Below are 24,640 nucleotides of genomic sequence, written 5' to 3'. Positions count from 1 at the left end.
ACCTGGTTTTGTTGGTCGCTTGCAAGTATTAATTTATGTATGTTGGTCAAAAGGTTTAGGAAAAAATATTCACGGAGTTCCTAAGCTGCATATTCAACCAATTTATCTTGCTATATTTTTGTGTGTTCATGCGTATGTATTCTCCTGAATGTGTCTTAAGTGTATAGGTATTTCTTTATATGACGTATAATAAAGATAGCATTCTAAAGGCGAGTGTAATCTTTTTCTTCAAACTTCTTTTACTACACGTCATACTTATTTTAACGCTATTAAATAAATTATATCATATTTGTCTATGATAACTACTCTAGTAAGGGAAGAATATCTTTTACACATTTTGATGCTACAAGCCTTTTGGTTACTAGGGTTGAAGCTTCAAGAATTAGCTCCAATGAGATACTGAATTCTATCGGCTCTAGGTCAGGAGCAATCGAAATGCAACAAAGGTGCAAAAAAGAACATCAATTAGGCTTGTCGGAGAGTTTCTTCTCCAACCGCCCTCCAGTGTGAGATTATGACTGCCTCGTTACAGTTGAGGATTGAATTGAGTAAAGAGAATATAGTGAATGTTATGATAACCTTCATTATAGTTGGCATGCATAAATATTTATATCATTTAAGTTAAGTCAGACCAATGGTGGTCCCCTTCCGAACTAGTCACTATCCTAGTTTGTTATGAGTGGTTCCACTTCTAGAATACTTACTCACAATTAACGGGTCCCGTTTTGTTATAAGTTATCAGCTAGTGATCGTCCGGAAGTCACGCTTTGCACATAAGTAACTTAGGTTGGCTTTGAGCTCATTACGCTCTTTGTCCGTGTCTTTTGGTTACACAATATATGTTACTTGAATTTCTCTTTGTTTGAACTTATAATAACCATATAATTAATTCTCTGTTCATTCATTTAACTTTAAACAAACACACGAGAACATTCAGACAAGGGTTTTCTAAATCTTTCTAAACAAGATGAACACATTCATGCTGTTTGTTTATACTCGTCCATTAATGTTCTAAACAAAAGTAAAATAAGAAAATGAGTGCAGGGGTGAACATATATTGTGTTACTATAGGCGCTCTAAATCTTTCTTATAGATGTTTTTATTTTAATTCAATGCTAATTTTACTATAGGCGCTCTAAAACTGTGTTGATTGGTTAATGCATAATGGGTCTTATTACCTAACAAATTTTATGTAAACAAACATAAACGAACATAAATAAGCAAACATTAATGAAGATTCACAATCGTAAAGGACGAAAACTAGAAGACTTAAAAAGTCATTGATAAAAGAAGCCTCATATGATACCAAAAACGATTCGTTTGATCGATAAAGAACAACTTAAACGCCCTGTCAATTACACAACACAACCAAAAACAGCTCATGTCCTGTCTTAGTACCTCGATACAAACCAACAAAAGCACAAAAGCCCAAAAACGAGCATACAGATTCAGTGAAGTATACAAACGATTTCAGTAACCCGTGTTCAAACTAACCTTTCTAAAAGGCGGCATTATTTTCTTCATTTTCTAGTCGAAGATGCTTCAATTGCACCAGCACAAAAGATCAAAGCCAATGATGAATAACTAAATTCCATTCTAGGTATGATGTTCTTTCAATCATGCTAACTTAGTAACAAATACAACCCCATCACCGCATGAACGGAAGTAACCATCTCATTTCCGACCCGTTTCCATATGAAAGATAATATAACTTTTTCCATCCCTCTTCTGAAAACGCTTCACGACGTATTAATCTTTGCCTGTCACAAACAGTAAGCACAACGCGTAAACAATAATGTTTTAGTTGTTTTTTAGTCAAATGCAATTGACGTCCCAAACGGGCTACATGAAACTAACAGTTTCCGGCCTTTAGGTATACAACAAATTTCACTTTCGTCCTCAAACTAAAAAATAGCAGAAATCATCCTTTATGTTTGCATTTTGTCACAGTTTACATCCTTTCCACTTACGAGCGTAAACTTTTTCTGTTAAGTCTAGTCATGTACGCATGAAGACACTTGGGTCTTTTACCCTTTTAATAAAAAACTGGCAGGTGCTGACGTGGAGACATACCTGAGGTAATAGTGTGAAACAACAGCAGCTTCATCTAGAGAATAGCGAGGAAACATAACACGCGCATTTGCTGGAACATCTGGTAAATCTTTTCTTAACTTTCCAACTGCTGTTGAATGAGAAAACGCACCCACCATCATATTGTCATGCATCATTGACCTAAATGCGTTCACCTACACACACAAACAGTTATATAAACATCCATAATAAGCCCAATATTATACTAATAAACCAAATAAAATTAACCAACCATTGCAACTTCTCTAGCATGAATTGGACGACCAGAACGAACAGTAACCAGCTCTTGAAATTCAGTAAACGTGAACCAACTATTATACTATTTGTAACCATTAACATAAAGAAACAAATTGGTCAAAAGTAACAGACAGAAAAATAAATTTTATGAAGAGAAAGATTTAGTCTAAAGTCAACGCACTTGGTCAATTGCAATAAGAACAGGTATGTCTTTAACAAGAGCCAACTCTTCCCTCAAACGAACCACCACACCAACTGCAGCATGTGTGTTGGTGATCCCGTTTTGAACCAGGTCATATAAAGTTGAACCCTCAGGCATTGCCATAAAGTCATCTTCCGCCCTCCCGACACCCTCCCCGTCACCAAGTGCGATCGGATCAAGTACTTTACAAGGCAGCTTCAATAAATATGATTCATTGTATTTCAGAAAATCCTACATAAAAAAAACACATTTTCTTATTCTCGTCATGTCGTAGAGATATAAAGATAAATAACAAAAACAATGGAATCTTGCCTGCAAAATTTTTTTTGCTTGAACAGGGGTCTCCCACAAACCGTTATCATTATCGGGGTTTTTATAAAAAAGTCCACCATGAGTCCAACTTCGTCCCTCAGGAACATAAAATACAAGCCAGCCTTCATCACGGGCCCAGTGAACGAGCATCGCAAGAGCAATACTCTTTCCACAGCTTACTGGGCCATCTAATACTATCTGCTTTTGAGCCGTCAAACCTAAAAGTACAGTAACAATCACAAAAAATTTCTCATGACTTTTTTGCTTATTGTGCTTAATACTTTAGCTGCATTGAACCTAACAACACAATTAACCTAAAGAGGACCTGTCACCAAAAATAGAATGTTCAGATTTTAACCCTAATAAGGTGAAAGCACACCTTTGCTATTACTTGACTGCAATGGAGGATCAACAATGCGCCTGAAATTATCCCGGAGATCCAAGAAACTGTGTCGAACAAGCAATGCATCCCTCATTGATTCATCAAACTCCTTCACCATTCCCACCGGCAATCCCTCCGGTAGCACCTGTTCTAATTTGTTCCTACTGTATACCAAAACAAAGCAACAATCAAGTCATGTCTACTACTCCAGTCACTTAATAAGTTAATTTTAAGTAAATGCACCAAATTTGAATAAAAAATGCATAAATATTTGCAACTTGCGAGGGCATTGGTGAACAAAATACATACAGAATACCTAAATTTCATGTTAACGACCACCGGCCGTTAAAGCCGACGTCAGGCTAAAATTAACAGTCCAGTCAGTTAGTTTAAAAACAGTGAATGCAGATACTTGAATATGAAATGTAGGCCTGTTAATGAACCGAAGGAACACGAATAAGGGCCTGTTCCTGTTCTTTCATTAAACCTTAACCAAACACAAACATATAATCGAACAAACTTTTGCATTCTTATTCGTTCATTAAGAAAGTGAGCATGTTCATATTCGTTTGCTTAAAACCTAAATGAAACAGTCCACGTACGTAAACAGACACAAACGAACAAAAATAATCAATCTTAAACGAACATAATAGAAACAAACATATGCGAATGCAAATGAACATAATTGACCAAACATAAGTACATAACCAAGCATACAATAGTGTAAATTGACCTGTTTTCAACCGAAGTTTTTTATACGTGGTGTAAATTTACCTGGTTACATAGCTTAACCCCCCCCCCCCCCCGGTTTGTTATAATGAGCCCCTTTTATGTTTATATTAATAAACTACTTAGATATTTATTACAAATAAAGTAAAATAAATGAACGAACAGAAACGGACGATCATGAGCATAAATGAACTATAGTGTTGGCGTTCGTTCGTTTAGTTAAATAAACGAACATAAACGGACTGTCACGAACATTTGATGAGCACTAGGTTTATTTACAGGCCAAATGAAATGCACAATATAATAATACAGTAATAATAAATAAACACATAACAGAATACCTAAATTTCATATAGGTGCAGGCGTCTTTCCGATTAAGTTCAGCCAATGACGTGGCAGAGGTAAACAACGGCCGTCCGTTAGGTCCGACGTCAAGTGACGCGTCACGCTCGTCCTCCTCAAGTAACCGCCTCCTGTTTTTCTCGTCAGAGATGAGGTCATGCACTGCGTCATCAACGGAGGATGAGGCGATAACGTCTTCCGGTTTGGACTTGGATTTGGATTTGGGTTGGTTTTTGTTGCCGGGTTTGGATGTGGAGGATTTGGATTTCTTTGAGGAGAAGGTTCTGGAAGGCGTGAGGTGGTGATGAGGTGTTGATGCGATTGTGGTGGTGGCTATGAGTGTTGATTTTGCCGGTGATGAGGTGGCGGATCGGAGGAGTGAGCGTAACATTTTGGTGATGCGACGGCGGTGGCGGACGACGATGGGGTTTTGGAGATACGGAAAGGGAGGGTAAAAATGTAATGTTGGAAGCAGTGTTTATTGTTGGGCCGGTTTGTATGTAGAGAATGGGCTGGGTTTGACGGGTACTCACTCTAGAGGTGAAAAAAAAAACCCGAATCCGGAACCGGACACGAAAAAAAAACTAGGAACAGGTTTTTTTTAAACCCGGGGTTTTAATACCCGAACTCGAACTCGAACCCGACCCTCCCCGTAGGGTACGGGCAGGGTATGACTTTCAATGTTGAAACCCGAACCCGTACCCGATATAAACCCAACAATACCCAAAACTCGGTTCTAGTTATACCCAAAACCCAGGTTTTTTGCATACCCAAACCGGGTTTTTGCATACCTGAACTGGATTTTTTTGCATACCCGGATATTAGTGTTTTTGCACAGGTGTTTGTGTGTCACTTGGCAGTGGCTGTGTGGCTACCTACAGATTTATAGTCGTTCTCCAACGAACCTTTTTGAAGCACATATTTGATATAAATAATTATTTATAGCGGCGCCTTTTGATATGGTAAACAGAAATTTAAAACACATAAGAATATGTTTTTTATATCATTGTTTAGTTGTTTACATATGTTTGAATGAACTTTGAAGTTTGTATGCCAAAAAATGGAGTTAGAATAAAAAAAAACGTAGCAGGCCCGTTAACAGAAGAAAGCTGCAGAAAAATGTTTTTTTAATACCCAGAAATAGAGTATTCAAATACCTGGAAAACGGGTTTTTTCAATACCCAGAAATAGGGTATTCAAATACCTTGGTATTGAAGACCCGGTTCAATAACCGACCCGGACCCGGCCCATAAAGTGTGGTTTTTCAAGCCAATACCCGGACCCGAACTCGACCCCGACCCGGGTATTACTATTACCTGATTTTCCAATACCCGATCATACCCGAACCCGGGTTTTTATAATACCCAATTTGTGCGCCTCTAACTCACTCTATGTTTTTTTTGGAGGGGGGGTGAAGGTATACAAACCTGTTTTAAACCCTAACCGAATAGGTTTGGTCAACGGATTGTCAAAATCGGTTTGACTTAACCCGGTTCAATTTATAAACCAGCTTAGAAGCAAAATAAGCCGGCCTATCACATCGGTTCGGTCCGGTTTATAAACCAATTTTTTTCAAACCGGTTTGATAGATCTTAAAAGGAATCGGTTTTAGATCCATATATGCTTTCAATGTACACCTCTAGTCCTATACACATCTATCGTCCTCTTTTACAAAATCTTATAACCAAACCAAGTAAATTGGATTGGTTGGCTATGAGGTTTAACAAGGTCCGTGTATGCTTTAGTTTTTTCGTTTTAACGATTTAACACTTTCGTAGTTCAAAACTTAGAACTGGTTGTATAAACTAAGGGGCTGTTTGGTAGCCTCTTAATAATCATTAAGAGGCTACCTCTTAATGGTTAAGAAATAGCCTTAAGTCTAAATGGTTAAGAGGTAACCATTAAGATGCAACCTCTTAACCATTCAGACTTAAGATTATGGATGTAAGTTCGTTCGTTGGAAAACCCGAGTTGTTACAGTCTCCCCTACTTTAGGGAATTTCGTCCCGAAATTAATGAAAACCATAACACCATCGTTTTGAAAATGAATTAAACTTGTAAGAAAATACCATAACATAGAACTTATAATTACCGAAGCAACGCTTCAAATGACAATCCGATAAGGTCATTTATATATAGGATGTACCAGTGGTGTATCCACCATGTCCTTATCATCTCCTAATTTGTACCGTTACCCAAGCTACCTTAGGTTCTAGATCATGACTGTGACATTCGTCAATTTCGGGTCTTGTTTGTATTCGTTTTTGTATTTGTTTATTATGTAAACCGACCCGATTTGTAAACCGAAGCTTATGTTATAATCAAAATGATGGATTTATGTTACAATATTGTTTCACACTTGTTGGGTCTTGAAAACATCCTATTTTTATTTTTATTTATTTATTTATTATTTATTTATTTTTTTGTTGTTTTGTGTTTTTGTCTTGATCCATTTTGCATGAAAACTCTTGTCTCACGCCCATATTTGACCACCAACATTACCCTATATATACACCACCTTTCCGCTTCATTTTCCCTTGATACAACTATAAAAAAAAAAAACTCTCTCAAACATCAAAGATTCAAGGTTATCTTCTTAAGTGTTCTTGAAGGATTTTGGTCTTTCATCTTAATTAGTTTATGTAGCCTTGTTAATACTTGTTTATGGTTGTGCAACATATATATAATATACACCCCTTGTTTACCTTTGGTAGTTACTTCTCCGATTCCGGTCGGTGAGGTTTCGGACCCCATAAGGCAAGGCTTCATGGAGGACTTCGTGTCCTTGATATATATACATCTATATAACTTGTTCATACATATTAATCTTGCTTATTTTAGTTTGTTGGTCATGTTTACAAGTTCCATGGTTATGGGTTTTTAAGAGTCTATGCTTCGGTTTAACCGTAAATAGCTCTAAACCGTAAACCGAACTTTGTTACTAGTTTTGTTTGTTTAAACATACTTAGTGTTAGATCTAAGTTTCTAAAATCATTTTTACAAATTCTATGGTTATGGGTTTGTAGAATCTTACCTCGGTCTTAACCCGAAACACGATCCGAACCGAAAATCGAACTTTTGTTTAAAGACTTTATTGTTAACTTTTGGTATTTTTTTTATTTGTACATTATTATACAAGTTATTTAGTGTTTGGACATGTGGAAACCATCTATGAACTTGTTGTAAGATGGAAACAGAACCAAACCGATTCTTGCTCGCTTAAAACACACAAGTGTGTTTTTTTTAGCCATCAAGACTTGTATATTTCTTTAAAAATAGTTACAAATTGATTTTTAAATAATTTCTTGAGTACTTGGAAATGTTGGATCCAACTTGATCTCATAACAAAGTTTGGACCGACAAAACCGAACACTCGCTTAACGTGCGTTGTTAGTTCTAAAACAATGGAACTACATACTTGGTTAAGTCTTATTAAATTTTATTGAGTTATCTCATAACATTCAATATTTTGGAAAGTTGACTTTGGGTTTGACCAATTATCAAGACCCGAACCGACAACCCGAACACTCGATAAAAAAAAACCCGTTTTAGTATCTTTATTCCAAAGGGATTTGCATTCTTACATTTTACCCACCTTATTACTTAACATAGGTTGAGTAAATATTAAGGTTAGATACTTTAACCCGGTTTCGAGCAAACTTACATTTTTAAAGGGTTATTATTATAAATTCTTAAATAGTCACATTTTAAACCTTGAACTTTAATTATTTACATTTCTCAACATTTATTTTGTTTAAAGACCTTCAAGACAACCTTTCTAAATTCAAGACTTCTTTTCTTTTTAAGCATTGTGCGTTAAACTCGTCGTTCCGACAAATCTCCAAATTATCATCTTTCAGGTTTACTAATTGAAGGTGAGTACTTCATACCCCATTTTCCATATTTTATTTTGGGGGTGACATTTCATACTTATTCAACAAAATGCTTTATATTTGAATCTTAAACCACAAACGTAGTTGTATACTTTACCTAAATAATTGCTCGATTTGGTGTTCTATGCTTATATGCCTATGTGTTTATCGCTTTTGGTTGGTGGAACTATAAAATCCTGGACTATTTGGCATCCCCTTATAGCAAGGTGTTGTTAACGTAATGCAATTAACGATAACTATAAAATCCTAGACTATTTGGCATCCCCTTATAGCTAGGTGTCGCTAATGTGCTTAGCGATATCTATTTATCCAAATTACCACTTTTATTTATCGTTTCGTATGCAAGTTTTGTGGCTATCTTTATTATATACTAATATGATTAAACTTATGAATTGCTCACCGACCTTTGTGTTGACAAACTTTATTTTATGAAATGTTGCAGGTTTGCATCTTGGTTAATTTATGATTGTGAAGAAAACGACATCAAAGACCTTAGGATATTAGTAAAAATGAACAATATCAATTTGCCATATTTTGTGATATCTTGTCTATGGTTATTTTATGGATAATTGTTATGTGACATTTTTGATGTTGTGAAATGAAATGAGTTTATTAAATACTGTCACTTTAATTAGTGTCATGTGCTTATGGACAATCGTTACACCTCGGCATGTTTCGCCGCCTTTGGTCGGGGTGTGACAATGACATATAATTGCACGTATTCTAATTTCCATGCGAGAACTTGGATAATTAATTATGTATGCATCCATAATTACTCTTATCGTTGGATGGTCCGCATAATTCGTTTCATCATGTGGGTTATAAAACATTTTAAATAAAGTTTTTAATATGAAACAATTGTTTTGAAAATTCTAAATATAATTTCAAATGATAATTAATAAATGTTCGAGTTGAATTAATAAAACCGTGAGATTTCAAAGAACTCTTTTCCTTTTAAAAGTAAAATTTTGAAAATTGAAGAAAATAGGTTTGATGAAACAAATGTTATTGTGATAATCGAAATTAAGGAATGAGATGGAGATACAAGATCCTAATAGATTAACTTCGATAAAGGAATTTTATTCAGGGGATGGATTACGCAAAGGTTTGATTTATAACAAATAGTTAATGGCATAAGGAGTCCTTAATTATCGTATTCTTTAGGAATGAAGTTCTTAAGATCGAGAATATAAGTTTAAACATCGTTAACGAAAATTTTGGTGAGTCGAGTTTAGTTAATTTAAGTACCTATGAGTTTAAAGAGAAGTTAATATAAGGTCATAGCTTTTCAAGTTGGTGATTTTGAGATTTAGATTAATTCGATTAAGATATTCTAAAATACTATAATAGTTAGTAATTTAAATATTACTGATAATGCGAAAATATACTTATTTGAATTAAGTTGTTTAATAGATTAAACTGAGAAACGGATATTCCCGAACCACCGAGATAGTCCTATTCCAATTAAATCTTTAAATTAGATAAAATATAAAGTATGTAATTGACGAGATTAGATTAAATTGGGAATTTGTGGATTTTTTCCTTTTTCATAAAATCGTTATAATTATTAGGAAATATGGAAATTTAAGTAAATAACAATTTTTTTTTCAAATTAATTGCGATAGCAAAAATAAGATGCAAAACATTTAATAAAATAAGATAAATGCGAGTTTAGAAATGCATGAACCACCATGACTATTCTAACAACTACGAATTTATCATTTGAAACATTTCAAAATTTTTAAAAAAAAAATTCAAAGTAGGGAGTTGAAATATTTACGATTAATGTTCAATCAAAAAGTCAATTTAATTATAAAAGTTAAATTAATTAATGAAAATTTTTTAATTTAAAATGGAAATTAAATTTAGAGAATACATAATTTAGTTTAATAATAGTAAAATTTACAATAGTTAAATTTTAATAATAAAGATTTATAAAGTGTAAAATAAGTTGTGAAAACCATCATGATATTGAGGAAAACAAGAGATAATAAAATATTTATAGTTTAAGTTGAGGACAAGGATTTAAATGTACTTAGAAATTTATAGTTCGAGAATATGGATACAATTAAGAAAATATAATTTAAATAATATTTCAACGGATATGAGTTAGTATAAAATTTCTTGTTCGGTGTATTTTAGTTTTGACGAGATTGGCGGTCGTTTGGTTAACAGAATACAGTAGCAAACTCCTTGTCGATTCTAGTAGCAGCAAACTCCTTGTCGATTCTAGTAGCCGAATGGAAATCACGAGAAGTAGGCGAACGACGTTGATTACGATGATTTCCTAGGGAAGACGTTCTACGAGGACCAAGAATGAAATTTTAATGAAATGATGGGTAAGTTGTGTGAATAAGTTGATATGAGATAATGGGGATGCGTATGTATATGTATTAGTACTAGTGAAGACTCGAGGATGAGTCAAGATTTAAAAATAATTTGTATAATTTTCTTGAGATATTTAATTTAGTAAATAATGTTTACAAAAATTCAAAGGTAAAAATGTTATTGGGTTGGGTTTCCATGGGCTTCCCGTGGTAGCTCAAAAACCATATTTAAATAACAAAACATGTTTAGTGAGTTGACTTCCCATGAGCTTTCCATGGCAATTTGAATGGCCAAACTAAATAAAGCGACATAAATCTTGTGAATTGGGCCTCCCATGAGCGTTCCATGACAATTTATTGGCCCAGTTAAAATAACGAGTACTAAACAATTGAGTTGGTCAGCCCATGAGCGTGTACATGGCATTTAACTGACCCAACTAATTAACGAATTATCGAATCAATGGAGTTGTTCGGACCATGAGCGTTACATGGCATTTAACCGACTCAACTAAATATCGAACCAACAAATCAAATATAAGTAGTTGGTGTATCTCGGGAACCACCCCGGACGATACGTTCCAAACCAAAAATCAAATCGAAAATTGTTTAAGAAATGAATAGTTGGAGTGCCCATAGATTTCCATGGATTTTTCACCCAACTAAGCATTTAAAATAATTTAAAACAAAATTTGGAAGTATAACCGTTTAGCCAGTTATGTTTACCACATAACCGTTTAGCCGATTACGGGTACCAGTTGAAGTTATGTGGTTGTACGAGATTTGTCATACTCCCACGCTTCAAGGTGAAAGAGCAAAACACGGGAATTCTTAGGGAATTTTCCACAATGAAAGATAATCTACTATAATTAAGAGGATTTAAAAATATTTTGAAAGTGAGGCGTAACCTCGGAATTTGTGTGTGCGTGCAACAATTAAACAAGATAAATACAATTTAAATAATTAATCTAAGCAAGCTGTAAACAATTCATTAATTAGCACATAAGGCAGTTCAGATAAGCACGCACAAGGTTCCTAACATATGTATAGGATAATTTCTAACGACCTATCTTATAACCTTCGGCTCTGATACCAATCTGTCACACCCCAACCTAAGGCGGAAATGCCGGGGCGTGATCCGATTGCTCACAGCTCGAAGATACTATCATAAATATAAATGACAATATCTAATTAATTATTTACAAATATTACACACATTATCAAAATATACAAAACAATTCAAATACACAAATACGAGTTCATATAACGATTATCTTGATTATATCCTAAGGTCTTGTCTACGTTTCCAACTTCAACCTTCAGGCAACCTGCATATGCGTAGAAAATTGAGTTTTTGTCAACAAATATGTTGAGTGAGTTTACCACCAAGTTTTGACACCAAAATAATGTTAATATGATAAATAAGCAAAACGTAATAAATGCGGTAATGAAATCAAACCATAAGAAAGTAAGTTGTCGATTAAACCATTGCCAAGCGAATCGAGCGCTGGTAAATCAACTATGAGCAAATAATGAGAATAAGACCGTTGCCAAGCGAATCGGGCGATGGTCAATGAGAATGAGAACCCTCTCCAGAGGGATATGTCAAGCGAATCAATACAATAACACATAAGCACATAACAAGTAGATTTGATTAATCACACACAATTACACGTTTGTTATTTTGATATGTATGTATATATAGTATTATATACGCATATGTCCCCAAAAGGTTTATGAAAATCGAGTAAAATAGGGGAATGATAAAACTCACCTGATCGAATAAGCCAAACGGGAATGATTACGACAAAAAGGTGGAAATCACACTCCTCGAGAATTTCCGACAAGAATCCTAATTAAATAATGTTATAAGTGAATTATAAATGATATAATACGTATAATGGATTTAGGGTTTCGATGTGATTTGAGTTACAATTATGATTGGTATGTTATGGAGTGAACGATTAATCTCTACGGATTATTGTTATCGTTTAATTATAAAATCATTGTTTAACGTATAATCGGACTTACAATTAATTAGTCTAAATAAATATGAGTTAAGATATTCTATAATAATAATAAACGTTTAAATATATAGTTATCGTAAAATTTATATCTTGAGTTTCGTAACGAATTCCGATGGTAAAATATACATTACCACTTTAATCATGTTTAATTCGTTTATTATAATTCTTGTCTTAAAAATAATACATGTATATACATACATATATATATATATGTCTAATAAATATAAGTAAATTTCATAAAGTTAATTTAACAACGAAAAGCCTTAATATTAATGTTGGTTATTAATAAAATAATAACGATTTATATTTAATAATATATATATATATATAAACGAAAACTTGTAACAAAACTAGTTGACACGAAACCGTTAACTTTTATGACGTCGGTTTGAATAAATATTGTTTATTTGTATTTAATATTAATTATAATATTTTTATAAGTGCTTAAAACAAGATAAAATAGCCAAAATCTAAAATACCAAAAAAAAGGGTCTGGCCGGGACTCGAACCCGCGACCAAGCTGGTTATTGTTTGTAACTTGTTAAATATATACAGAACTAAGCATACCCAAGTTTGAGTATAAACCCTAATCCTACAATCATTCAATCGTTGCTACGTTTGTTTAACTAAGATTAGGGCTATTGATCAGCAGATCATAACGATCTTATACACATAATTAATTACCTGATTGGTTGTTTATACACGGATTAATTACGAAGCAACAGAGCCGGCGAAGACGAAGATGAACAGGGTATAAAGAAACGATGATACTCAAATTCAATATGGGGCTTCAGTAGGCGCCTGTCTTAGAAAGGTGCAGACGTGTGTAATTGAATTAAAAGTAGTCCAAGGTTATATAATTAATTTTAGGGTTAGTCGGTTATTTGATTATATCAATTTATGTTATAAAATATCTTGTTTCTTAATTTGTCATGTTAGTTAGGCCGATTAAGATACAGGAAATCATAAGCATGATTCAATTCCAAGTTTAGATCGAAGATTGTTGTTCAAGCAATTAAACGGGTCCCGAAATTGGGTTAACGGATCATGGGTACGGATCTGGTAAGTGGGTTATCAAAATATAATATATAAGTATTGCAATTCAGTCCTTAAAGAATTGAGATGAATACAATAAGGGTTAGTTTTAGCTTCGGGTTAAAAACGTTATTTTTCCAAAGCTATATATAAATATATAAACAATTATAATTTTTATGATAATGTCTCGATAAACGCGTTTACCTTTTAGTGTTAAAACTTCCCGAATCATAAAACGAGTCGGGTTATGGATATAAGTTCGTTCGTTGGAAAACCCGAGTTGTTACACATCCTCACTACCCACGGCTCAAACCTCTTCGTTGGACCTTCTTTCACACTTTTCTGGTACCTGTTATTGTTTCAAATATTTTTACTTATTTCAGATTTTGGTATCGTTTCGTTGGATTGCATATTTATGAATTGTGTGTTATTTGGTTGTATTGTGTTTAGTTTGTTGGATTTGTAAACTTGAATTTATGAAATGATGTATGTTTTTAATATTAAAGCAGGGTTTTTTTTCGGATATTCGGATATCCGGGGTTCCGATATCTTCGGATATCCGAACCCCAGATATCTGAAATTTCGGATTCGGATACGGATAGTGATTTTCACTATCCGAAAGGTTCGGATATCCGAAACTTCAGATATCCGGTTTTGAACACCCTAGGTAGCTGTAACTTTTTAGATATATTTAGGTGTTTGGTAGAGTAACTGGGACTTTTAATAAAACTAGCTGGGCGCCTGTGCGGTGCGTCCGAGTGCGCGCGCAACCTGACATCAACCGCATAATCAGTGTCGGTATGTGATTCACTTGATAATAGTGCACACATAATCCGAATGCAGATGCGTAATTCGTGCAAAGGTAGTAATCGTGTATCCGGTGGCGAAAATCAAGAAACAAAACTGAAATATATAGTAATTTTAAATAGATAATTTTTTAAACCAACCTCTTTTTATATGAAACCCTTTCCGACTCAGCACCGTTTTAATCTAAAACATGTTATTACATGGCCCCTTTCGACTCAAAACCGTACTGACACAAACCGAACTAAATTAACCCTTTTTGTGTCGACTCGTTCTGACCCTAATTTGGTCCTACATATGACCCGAGCTCGTCTGACTCGACTTGTCAATCATAAACAGTAATTACGTAGTGGTTTGTTAAGTTCCCTATAATCAATGCACATACGAAACGAACCATCCTTCTTTTTCACGAAGAGAACAGGAGCGCCCCAAGGAGAAGAGCTAGGACGAATGAAACCTTTATTGGAAAGTTCTTCGAGTTGGTTCGATAATTCTTGCATTTCTGACGGGGCTAAACGGTAAGGAGCCTTGGCCACGGGCATCGCGTCGGGCACAAGATCGATTCGAAATTCAATCGGACGAACGGGTGGAAGACAGGTGACATCGTCAGGAAAGACATCGAGGAAATCACGAACAATAGAAATATCTTGGATTTTCCTTTCCTTTTTGTCTTTTGTCGCCAAGAGAGTTAGGAGCGGAGCATACTTTTGGCGTAAGTATTTTTGCGATTGAGAGCACGACATGAGATTAAGCCTTCTCGAAGTAGCTTTTCCGAAGACCTTAAAGGATTTTACCTTTGACAAGCGGAATGCGAATGAATTTATCGAAGCAAACAACTTCGGCACGGTGCAAAGATAACCAATCCATGCCTACCATGACATCGAAACTTCCCATTTGCATCGGGATGAGATCGATGGAGAATTTATGGTTAGCAAGAACGAGAGTACAATCGCGGACGACAGAATTTATGGTGATGGAGTTCCCATTGGCGACTTCAACAGAAAACGATCGGGAAAGCTTGGTTCGAGACACGGCAATTTTCGACTCAAATTTCAAAGAAATGAAACTTCTATCGGCACCCGTATCAAATAAAATGGAAGCCAAATGTTGGTTCACTAAAAACATACCGTTCACAACATCGTTTGCCACTTGAGCTTGATTAACATTCATCATGAAAGCTCGTCCTTGATTGCCTTGGTTGACTTGAGGTGCTTGCGGTAGTGGAGGAGGTGGTGCTTGTATGGCTTGGATGGGTTAGATGAGTGGTGCATTGTGTTAGGAAAGTTGAGGTTGGTAGGTTTGAACTTGGTAAGCTTGAGTTTGGTAGTAAGGTGCGGTCATGGTTTGGTTAGTAAGGATGAGGCGAGGACAATTGTTGCGGAAATGGTTAGGGTCACCGCAATTGTAGCAAGCTCGGGGTGCATATCGGTGTTGAGTATTTTGGGGAAAAGTACTTGGTTGGTTTGGTTGGTTAGGTTGGGTTCGTTATGCGGATCGGCATGTGGTGTTGAGATGACCAAGTCGGTTACAAATGGTACAATGGCGACAAGGCATGTTTGGTGGGTGATGGAGTTGGCAAATGTTGCATAGTGGGGCGGTACCGGTATAGGGTTTTCGGGTTTGGGGTGGAATTTGGGTTTGTTGTTGAGGTTGGGGTTGGGTAACGGCATAGTTTCGGTAGTTGGTTTTGGGTTTCTTCTTGTTGTTGTTATTGTTGTGACGGGAAGAGTTGGAGTAGTTAATGGCTTGTGGTGCGGGTTTAACCTTGGCTTGTGGTGCGGGCTCGGGTTTGGCCTTTTCGTTTGGTTTCTTGAGGGTTAAGGTACCCGCTTTCACATGATTCTTCGATTGCGCACCGGCTAGAGTAATGACATCGTCAAGATTCACGAGTTTACTACTCATGACTGAGTCCCGGATTTGCGTAGGTAAACCCCCAATGTATTTGTCAAGCTCACGCTCAGCCGGGGTAACCAAATGAGGGACAAGAATGCTCAACTCGTGGAAACATAGTGAGTAAGCGGCGTTATCACCACTATCTTGCTTGAGGTTCCAAAATTCCTCCTCAAGCTTTTGAAGTTCGTGTTTGGGACAAAACTTCTTCATCGTGAGTGCCTTGAGGTCGGACCATGGAAGAGCCATAGCCGTTTCCGACCCTTGGAGATGCATGACACTACCCCACCATGTTAGAGCGGTATTTCTAAACATGCTTGAAGCGAAATTTGTCTTTTTCGCTTCGGGGCGCTCGCTATATCTAAACACATTCTCCATAGACTCGAACCATTGCAACAAGGTAGTCGCATAGTTCGTACCCCAGAATTCGGTTGGGTTGGCACTAGTAAATTGCTTATATGGGTAGGATACGGGTTTGGGTTCAACGGGTTCAACAACGGGTGGAGGAGGTTGGGTAGCTTGGATTTGAAAGTTCCGGAATCACAGCGGCCATTTGCTTGACGATAAAAGCAGCCATACGTCGGTTGGTGCTCTTGCGCAGTCTTAGTGGAGGCATGCTAAAAGATTATAAAGAAATGGAATAAGTTTTAGGTAAAAAGAAATGGATATGAGAGTGTATAAAATAATAATAAGGTGAAGTTAAATTTTCTTTTTGATTGTGAATCCTAGAGTTAGTGAGGAGTAGATGTTAGTGTTAGATAAAATATAAATCTTTGTATATAAACAACAAACCGGAAACAATCGTAAATGATTTTGAGATTTTGAGGGGTTAAAGCTTGAAAATTTGAGATTTTGAGGTTTATAGAGTCGGAAAATCGTACATGAACCACCATGATTTGATATTCCAACTCAAAAAATTTTTTTTTATAAAACACAACGTTGGAGTCTAAATATGTGCACGAATCACCGCAACTTTTTCATGTTTTCGACTCAAATAACGATAATAACACCATAAATCGGGATACAACGTCATGTCAAAACACTAGTCCACGAATCACCGTAGTTCTATTGTTTTGACACTGAAAAATTAAGATGGCGACCGGAACGCTCGCATTCGACTACTTAAAGTCTTGACATGTATAACACGGTTTGTGGCATAGAAAACGAACACTATAATCCCACCATTCCAGGTAAGTAAATCACCTTCGATTCTTGAAATCTTTTAGTCAAATGGTCGTTTTATAATGTATCGCTTCCTATGAGGGCTATGAACCCGATATAAATGCAACCTTTAAGGGATTATAAACAACAATCCAAGTTAATCTTGTAATCCATAAAACACAATGAAAATTTACTTTTTGCGTTTTAAGGTAAGGATACCTTGGAAATACTATGAAAGTGTGTGTGTGTGAACATTTGGGATATTGGTGAATTTTAAACAAGTTTATAAATAATATACGATATGAAAAATCAAAATAGAGTAAACACGTATGAGCACACGTATAGGACCCTAAGCATAACAATACTAGGCCGTTACGTCTACCACCTATCCTATTGTCATGGCTCTGATACCAATCTGTCACACCCCGACCAAAGGCGACGGAACATGCCGAGGTGTAACGATTGTCCATAAGCACATGACACTAATTAAAGTAACAGTATTTAATAAACTCATTTCATTTCACAACATCGAAAATGTCACATAACAATTATCCATAAAATAACCATAAACAAGATATCACAAAATATGGCAAATTTGATACTGTTCATTTTTACTAATATCCTAAGGTCTTTGATGTCGTTTTCTTCACAATCATAAATCAACCAAGATGCAAACCTGCAACATTTCATAAAATAAAGTTTGTCAACACAAAGGTCGGTGAGCAATTCTTAAGTTTAATCATATTAGTATATAATAAAGATAGGCACAAAACTTGCATACGAAACGATAAATAAAAGTGGTAATTTGGATAAATAAATATCGCTAAACACATTAGCGACACCTAGCTATAAGGGGATGCCAAATAGTCTAGGATTTTACATTTGTCGTTAATTGCATTACGTTAACGACACCTTGCTATAAGGGTATGCCAAATAGTCTAGGATTTTATAGTTTCACCAACCAAAAGCGATAAACACATAGGCATATAAGCATAGAACACCAAATCGAGCAATTATTTAGGTAAAGTATACAACTATGTTTGTGGTTTACGATTCAAATATAAAGCATTTTGTTGAATAAGTATGAAATGTCACCCCCAAAATAAAATATGGAAAATGGGGTATGAAGTACTCACCTTCAAGTAGTAAACTTGAAAGATGATAATTTGGAGATTTGTCGGAACGACGAGTTTAACGCACAACGCCTAAAAAGAAAAGAAGTCTTGAATTTAGAAAGGTTGTCTTGAAGGTCTTTAAACAAAATAAATGTTGAGAAATGTAAATGATTAAAGTTCAAGGTTTAAAATGTGACTATTTAAGAATTTATAATAATAACCCTTTAAAAATGTAAGTTTGCTCGAAACCGGGTTAAGGTATCTAACCTTAATATTTACTCAACCTATGTTAAGTAATAAGGTGGGTAAAATGCAAGAATGCAAATCCCTTTGGAATAAAGATACTAAAACGGTTTTTTTTTATCGAGTGTTCGGGTTGTCGGTTCGGGTCTTGATAATTGGTCAAACCCAAAGTCAACTTTCCAAAATATTGAATGTTATGAGATAACTCAATAAAATTTAATAAGACTTAACCAAGTATGTAGTTCCATTGTTTTAAAACTAAAAACGCATGTTAAGCGAGTGTTTGGTTTTGTCGGTCCAAACTTTGTTATGAGATCAATTTGGATCCAACATTTCCAAGTACTTAAGAAAATATTTAAAAATCAATTTGTATCTATTTTTAAAGAAATATACAAGTCTTGATGGCTAAAAAAAAACACACTTGTGTGTCTTAAGCTAGTAAGAATCGGTTTGGTTCGGTTTCTATCTCACAACAAGTTCATAGATAGTTTCCACATGTCAAAACACTAAAGAACTTGTATAATAATGTACAAATAAAAATACTTTAGGTTTTACAACCAAAAGTTAACAATAAAGTCTTTAAACAAAAGTTTGGTTTTCGCTTCGGATCGTGTTTCGGGTTAAGACCGAGGTAAGATTCTACAAACCCATAACCATTGAATTTGTAAAAATGATTTTAGAAACCTAGATCTAACAATAAGTATGTTTAAACAATTATTTAACAAAACTAGTAACAAAGTTCGGTTACGGTTTAGAGCTATTTACGGTTAAACCGAAGCATAGCCTCTTAAAAACCCATAACCATGGAACTTGTAAACATGACCAACAAACTAAAATAAGCAAGATTGATATGTATGAACAAGTTATATAGATGTATATATATCAAGGACACGAAGTCCTCCATGAAGCCTTGCCTTATGGGGTCCGAAACCTCACCGAACAGAATCGGAGAAGTAACTACCAAAGGTAAACAAGGGGTGTATATTATATATATGTTGCACAACCATAAACAAGTATTAATAAGGCTACATAAACTAATTAAGATAAAAGACTAAAAACCTTCAAGAACACTTAAGAAGATAACCTTGAATCTTTGATGTTTGAGAGAGTTTTTTTTTTTGGAGTTGTAGCAAGGGAAAATGAAGAGGAAAGGTGATGTATATATAGGGTAATGTTGGTGGTCAAATATGGGTGTGAGACACAAGAGTTTTCATGCAAAATGGATCAAGACAAAAACACAAAACAAAAAAAAAATAATAATAAAATAAATAAATAAATAAAAATAAAAATAAAGGTAGGATGTTTTCAAGACCCAGCAAGTGTGAAACAATATTGTAACATAAATCCATCATTTTGATTATAACATAAGCTTCGGTTTACAAATCGGGTCGGTTTACATAATAAACAAATACAAACAAGACCCGAAATTGACGAATGTCACACCTTTGATTTCCGCGATGTAAGGTAGGAATTCGTATAAAGGAACTAGTTTGTAATTAATTAGGTGACCGTAAGGAAACTTGATTTTTAATACTGGTAAAACTTATTAGAAACTCATAGGTGTCTTCTTGAGAAGGGTCAGGGGTCCTGTTCGGGTTTTCTTTTAAGCGTCTATTTTACGATCCCAGTTCCATAACTAAATATTTTCCCGGTTAATTGATAACTGAAACTTAGGGAATTCTAGCCTAGGTAGTTGCTTGTCATCATCTACATTAAGTCTAAGATCTAAGTTAAGTCGTCTTTAATTTTAATGTTAGTTTAACATTAGGTTTTAGTAAACCCCCCAATAAATAAATAGTCGTATCTGTAGTTAAGTCTAAATTTAGCTGGTTAACGTAATTTAAAGAGTCCTGTGGGTTCGATATCCGGACTTACTTAGCTGTACTATAGTCGACCGGTTCACTTGCTGGTTAGTAGTTTTAGTTAAGTTAAGAGTCTAGAATTATTACTTAGTGTCTAGATTAACGTTTATTTAGTTAATAAATTAATAACTACTTTTAACACATCAATGAGCTTTTTATTAAAAGTTTGAAGCTAAAAGCTTTTAGAAGCTCTTAAAAGCTCTTTGCAAAGCATACCCAGTATCTTAATGATTGTTAAGACTACCAAGAATAAATCAACCTTTGATCTTTATTAATTATTTGTAAATTTTTGAATATTCAAAATTTGTAGTTTAGTTTTGAATATGTTTTAACATTCAAAATTTGTATTAAAATTTTCAAAGATTTTGAACAAAATATTCAAGAAATGTTTGACTTGATAGAAAGAACCGTTATATCTCCAAATCCAAATATGTAAAGCAGGCCGCTGGCAAATTTATTCTAACCCAAAGCTGTTTGGTAAGCTTCATTTTAAGTTTTTAAAGCTTTAAAAACTCCAAATTGAAATTTTTTCAAAATTGCTTTTACTTTTAAAATGCAAATAAGCAAACAAACAACTTTTATAAGATCAGCCAAACACCCCTTAGGTGTTCGTTGTAAGCGAACAAAAGTATTATGAAGTGGCTAAAGTGTGAAATTTAAAAGTTAAAACCACAGTGGTTGAATTGAAAACAATACATACAGAGTTAAAAGTAGTCCCGCATAAACCTGAATGCCAACATGATTCAGAGCATGTTTGGGATTGAGTTTGAAAAATGCTTATTGGTTTATTGGTTTTTTCAAAAAGTCATTTTGAAAAGCCATGATTTGAAGTTTTTTTGAAAAACTGCTTTTTAACTTTTTTAAAAAGCTAAAATAAGAAAGATTTTTGTGATTGACAAACAGATTCTAATTTATTAGATTTTTAAAAACACCAATATCCACCTCTAATTCTAATTATCTACGACTCTCCATCGCTATCCATCTCTCGCACAAGTAATTCCTTATTTCCCCTATTCCTTTCTTTCTTTCTTTTCTTTTTATTTTATTTATTTTTTATTTTTTATCTCGAATCACGCTTTAACAAATTTAACAACAATTAGGGCTATGTGTAGACGTGTAGTTATGCTCATAATATTCGTCTTTGACCTTGAGTGTATGTAACGGATCACTGATGTCATTCCTGAAGCATCACATTTTAGTGTAAAGGTGGTAGATTGCATCTTTGTATTGTATACAAGGTGTTTGATAAAATGGAATTTTTTTTAAAAAATAGGGTATATTTAAAATTTCTAATCATTTGGGGGGGGCTGGCTTTGTTTTTTAATCACAAATGGGGTATTGGTTTTTAATAGTGATGAATAAGCTTTCGGGTATAGGTGTATAAGAGAATGTAAGAGTGTTGTCAGGTGAGAGAATCTTATTTGCGTTTGATAGTGGCGAATAAGGTTAATTGCGTTTAATAGTGGCGAGTAAGCTTAATTTCATTTGATAGTGGCGAGTAAGAGTGAGGTCACGTGATCATGAACTATTAGCACTTAGTAATGGCGAATAACCTTAATTTCGCTTAATATTGGCGAGTAAATATAAATATTAGCTGTTAAAAACAAAGATGATAAAAGGACATGCTTTTATGAAAGTGAGAGTGTTTGATTATTTTGTAAGATTTCCAAAATACCATTCGATACAACATAAGGCTTTATTCTAGATCAAATGATCTTATTAACTGTAAAACTTCATTTCATAACCTCAGTCCTCATAAATAACGGGCCTGGTTGACTTGTTACACCCTTCTTTGTAAAAAAAAATAATATATAAAAAAGGTTAATGCATTAAATATGATTATAAAAGTTATGTTTTACAGAAAATAATAATAATCATATTAAAAACACAGTTTAGGGGGTGTAAGCATGTTATTATGCTTTGGTTTATATTTGGCAGGTTCCCAATATCAAGCGAAATTAAGGTTATTCGTCATTACTAAGTGCTAATAGTACTCGGTCACGTGACCTCACTCTTACTCGCCACGATCAAATGAAATTAACCTTACTCGCCACTATCAAACGCAATTAACCTTATTAGCCACTATTAAATGCAAATAAGATTCTCTCACCTGACAACACTCTTACATTCTCTTATACACCTATACCCAAAAGCTTATTCGCCACTATTAAAAACTAATACCCCATTTGTGATTAAAAAACAAAGCCAGCCCCTCAAGTGATTAGGAATCTTAAATATACCCTATTTTTAAAAAAAAAAATCGATAAAATGCCTCACTAAAATGTCCTTATATACACTTTTTTTTTCTCTTGTTTCGAGTGCCCGGCAGCTTTGATTGATGTAACCAAGGATCAGAATGAAGGTGAAAGTAGTTTGGAGGAAAGTACGTGATTATGTCCGATACGATTTGAAAGAAATCGCTTTCTCCTTGTCTTTGCCCGACCCGCCTCATTTCAAGAAACGAAGAAAACTGACGTTCAAAGAACGTTACTTGGTCAGTCTTTCTTTCTTAGTTAACTGTTAAAACATATTATGTTGTAGATAAGAATGATTCTCAGTTGGTATTCTTAAAAACTTTAATCGGATAACACGAAGTGCAAACAAGAACGAATGCGTGTTTTTCTGTCTTTAAAAACATAGATCAAAGACTTTTGTTTTGTAGGTGAGACCTATCACAATATATAGTTGAAATAACACAATGTTTAGAGAATGAGTGTGTAGTTGACGGTTAAATTTTAACGGTTTGGGTTACAACTGGCAATAACTTTGTATTGCTACGCAACCATCCTTCAGGTTTTGAAGGAAGCAACTAGACTTTATGCTGCAAGCTGGGTAAGAGATATAGGTCCCGAGTTGCGTCCAAATGAATATAAAAACAAAGGAAAATCTGAAAATGAAGCTGATGGAGTTAAAAAAGATTCTAATGGAGAAACAGAACCTTCAACATTGGAGGATCTAGGTAAATTATGTTTTAAAAAGGTTAATTTAACTTATAGAAATGTAAATGAAAAGACAATAACTTTATCATGCATGGATTGATGATGTCAGCGGTGGCTGCTAGAGGCGGAATGGAGACGCTTAGGCCCTCTCTGCAACGGGTTTACATGACCCGAGCTTCTGCTTACAGAGACGCTGATAGAACCCCTAAACTTAAAAAAGAAATTAAAGGATAGTTGACCCAATTCGAGATGGGCTAGTCTCCGGTTAGCCGATTCGAGATGGCAATTCTCCAAACATAAGGTTAACAAACCCTAATATTTTTATAATATATAAAACATGAATATCCATAAACTAAAACAAGAACATATAAATAGACCTAATTGGGATAATTATTGCAACATTTATGTCCCTAATTCTTTGCTCTTCATCTTCCCACTTAATTAACCTTGACCCACTCGATCTAGCCTATTGACCCACCCATATTGGAGCTGGGTATGTATCAGACGCACTGAAGAGCTTCATACAAGGCTATCAAGAAGGCATTCAACAAGTGATGGAGAAAAAGGAGAATTCTGAACCTAATCAAGAAAATGTTGACCCAAGAAAGTCAACTTGATCAATCTTTCAGGTGCTGACTATTAAACTATAGATGATTTACATCTTTTTTTGTGTGGATGGTCCAAAAATTTCCACCCGAGCCACATTTATTGATGTGGGCATAATTTTTTGTTATACAAAAATATGAAAATCAAGTTGGTCAACACTTATGCATATCTGTGTATTGCAGGTTTTTGCCTTTTTGGTGGTTCTTTCTAAAGTTACTTGCAATGGTGTTTAACATGATAGATATGGTACAGGACGGTGCTTATATGCAAAACAATTTTGTATTGATGTGAACGACATAACGACATATTGATAATACTTGTTTTATATATTTTGGCTGTATGGTTTTTAAGGATGTTGAAAACTTAATTCCCTTTCTAGTTTAACTCATCTTGATGTCCATGCTTTTGCTTTTTTATTGCTGTCACCTCCAAAGTTTGAGATCATT

At 34.6% G+C, this 24,640-nt stretch overlaps 1 protein-coding gene across 1 annotated transcript; it reads right to left on the bottom strand.

Moving 5' to 3' along the window:
* Window positions 1-1,648: 1,648 nt before the first annotated feature.
* Window positions 1,649-4,686, bottom strand: LOC143559274 (uncharacterized). The gene is made up of 7 exons (XM_077047904.1): window positions 4,295-4,686; window positions 3,222-3,388; window positions 2,843-3,060; window positions 2,510-2,761; window positions 2,324-2,410; window positions 2,074-2,246; window positions 1,649-1,760 (listed from the first exon to the last, which is right to left on the bottom strand). Exons 1-7 carry the CDS (start codon window positions 4,684-4,686, stop codon window positions 1,649-1,651), a joined length of 1,401 nt encoding a protein of 466 aa, XP_076904019.1.
* Window positions 4,687-24,640: the final 19,954 nt, after the last annotated feature.

This window comes from Bidens hawaiensis, unplaced genomic scaffold (assembly GCF_021521415.1).
Source record: "Bidens hawaiensis isolate Kalapana, Puna unplaced genomic scaffold, B.hawaiensis_p1.1 tig00019799_1, whole genome shotgun sequence".
Lineage (NCBI taxonomy): Eukaryota > Viridiplantae > Streptophyta > Magnoliopsida > Asterales > Asteraceae > Bidens > Bidens hawaiensis.
This window is presented reverse-complemented; position numbering and strand designations above follow the sequence as displayed.

Bases quoted from the DNA above. Each gene is read 5' to 3' on its own strand.
- LOC143559274 (XM_077047904.1), bottom strand. From the start codon at position 4,686: ATGTTACGCTCACTCCTCCGATCCGCCACCTCATCACCGGCAAAATCA. The intron at 3,061-3,221 runs GTGTGCTTTCAC...CTGTACTTTTAG, and splicing joins GCAGTCAAGTAATAGCAAAG to GTTTGACGGCTCAAAAGCAG. The intron at 1,761-2,073 runs GTATGTCTCCAC...TGTTTGTGACAG, and splicing joins GTTTCACACTATTACCTCAG to GCAAAGATTAATACGTCGTG.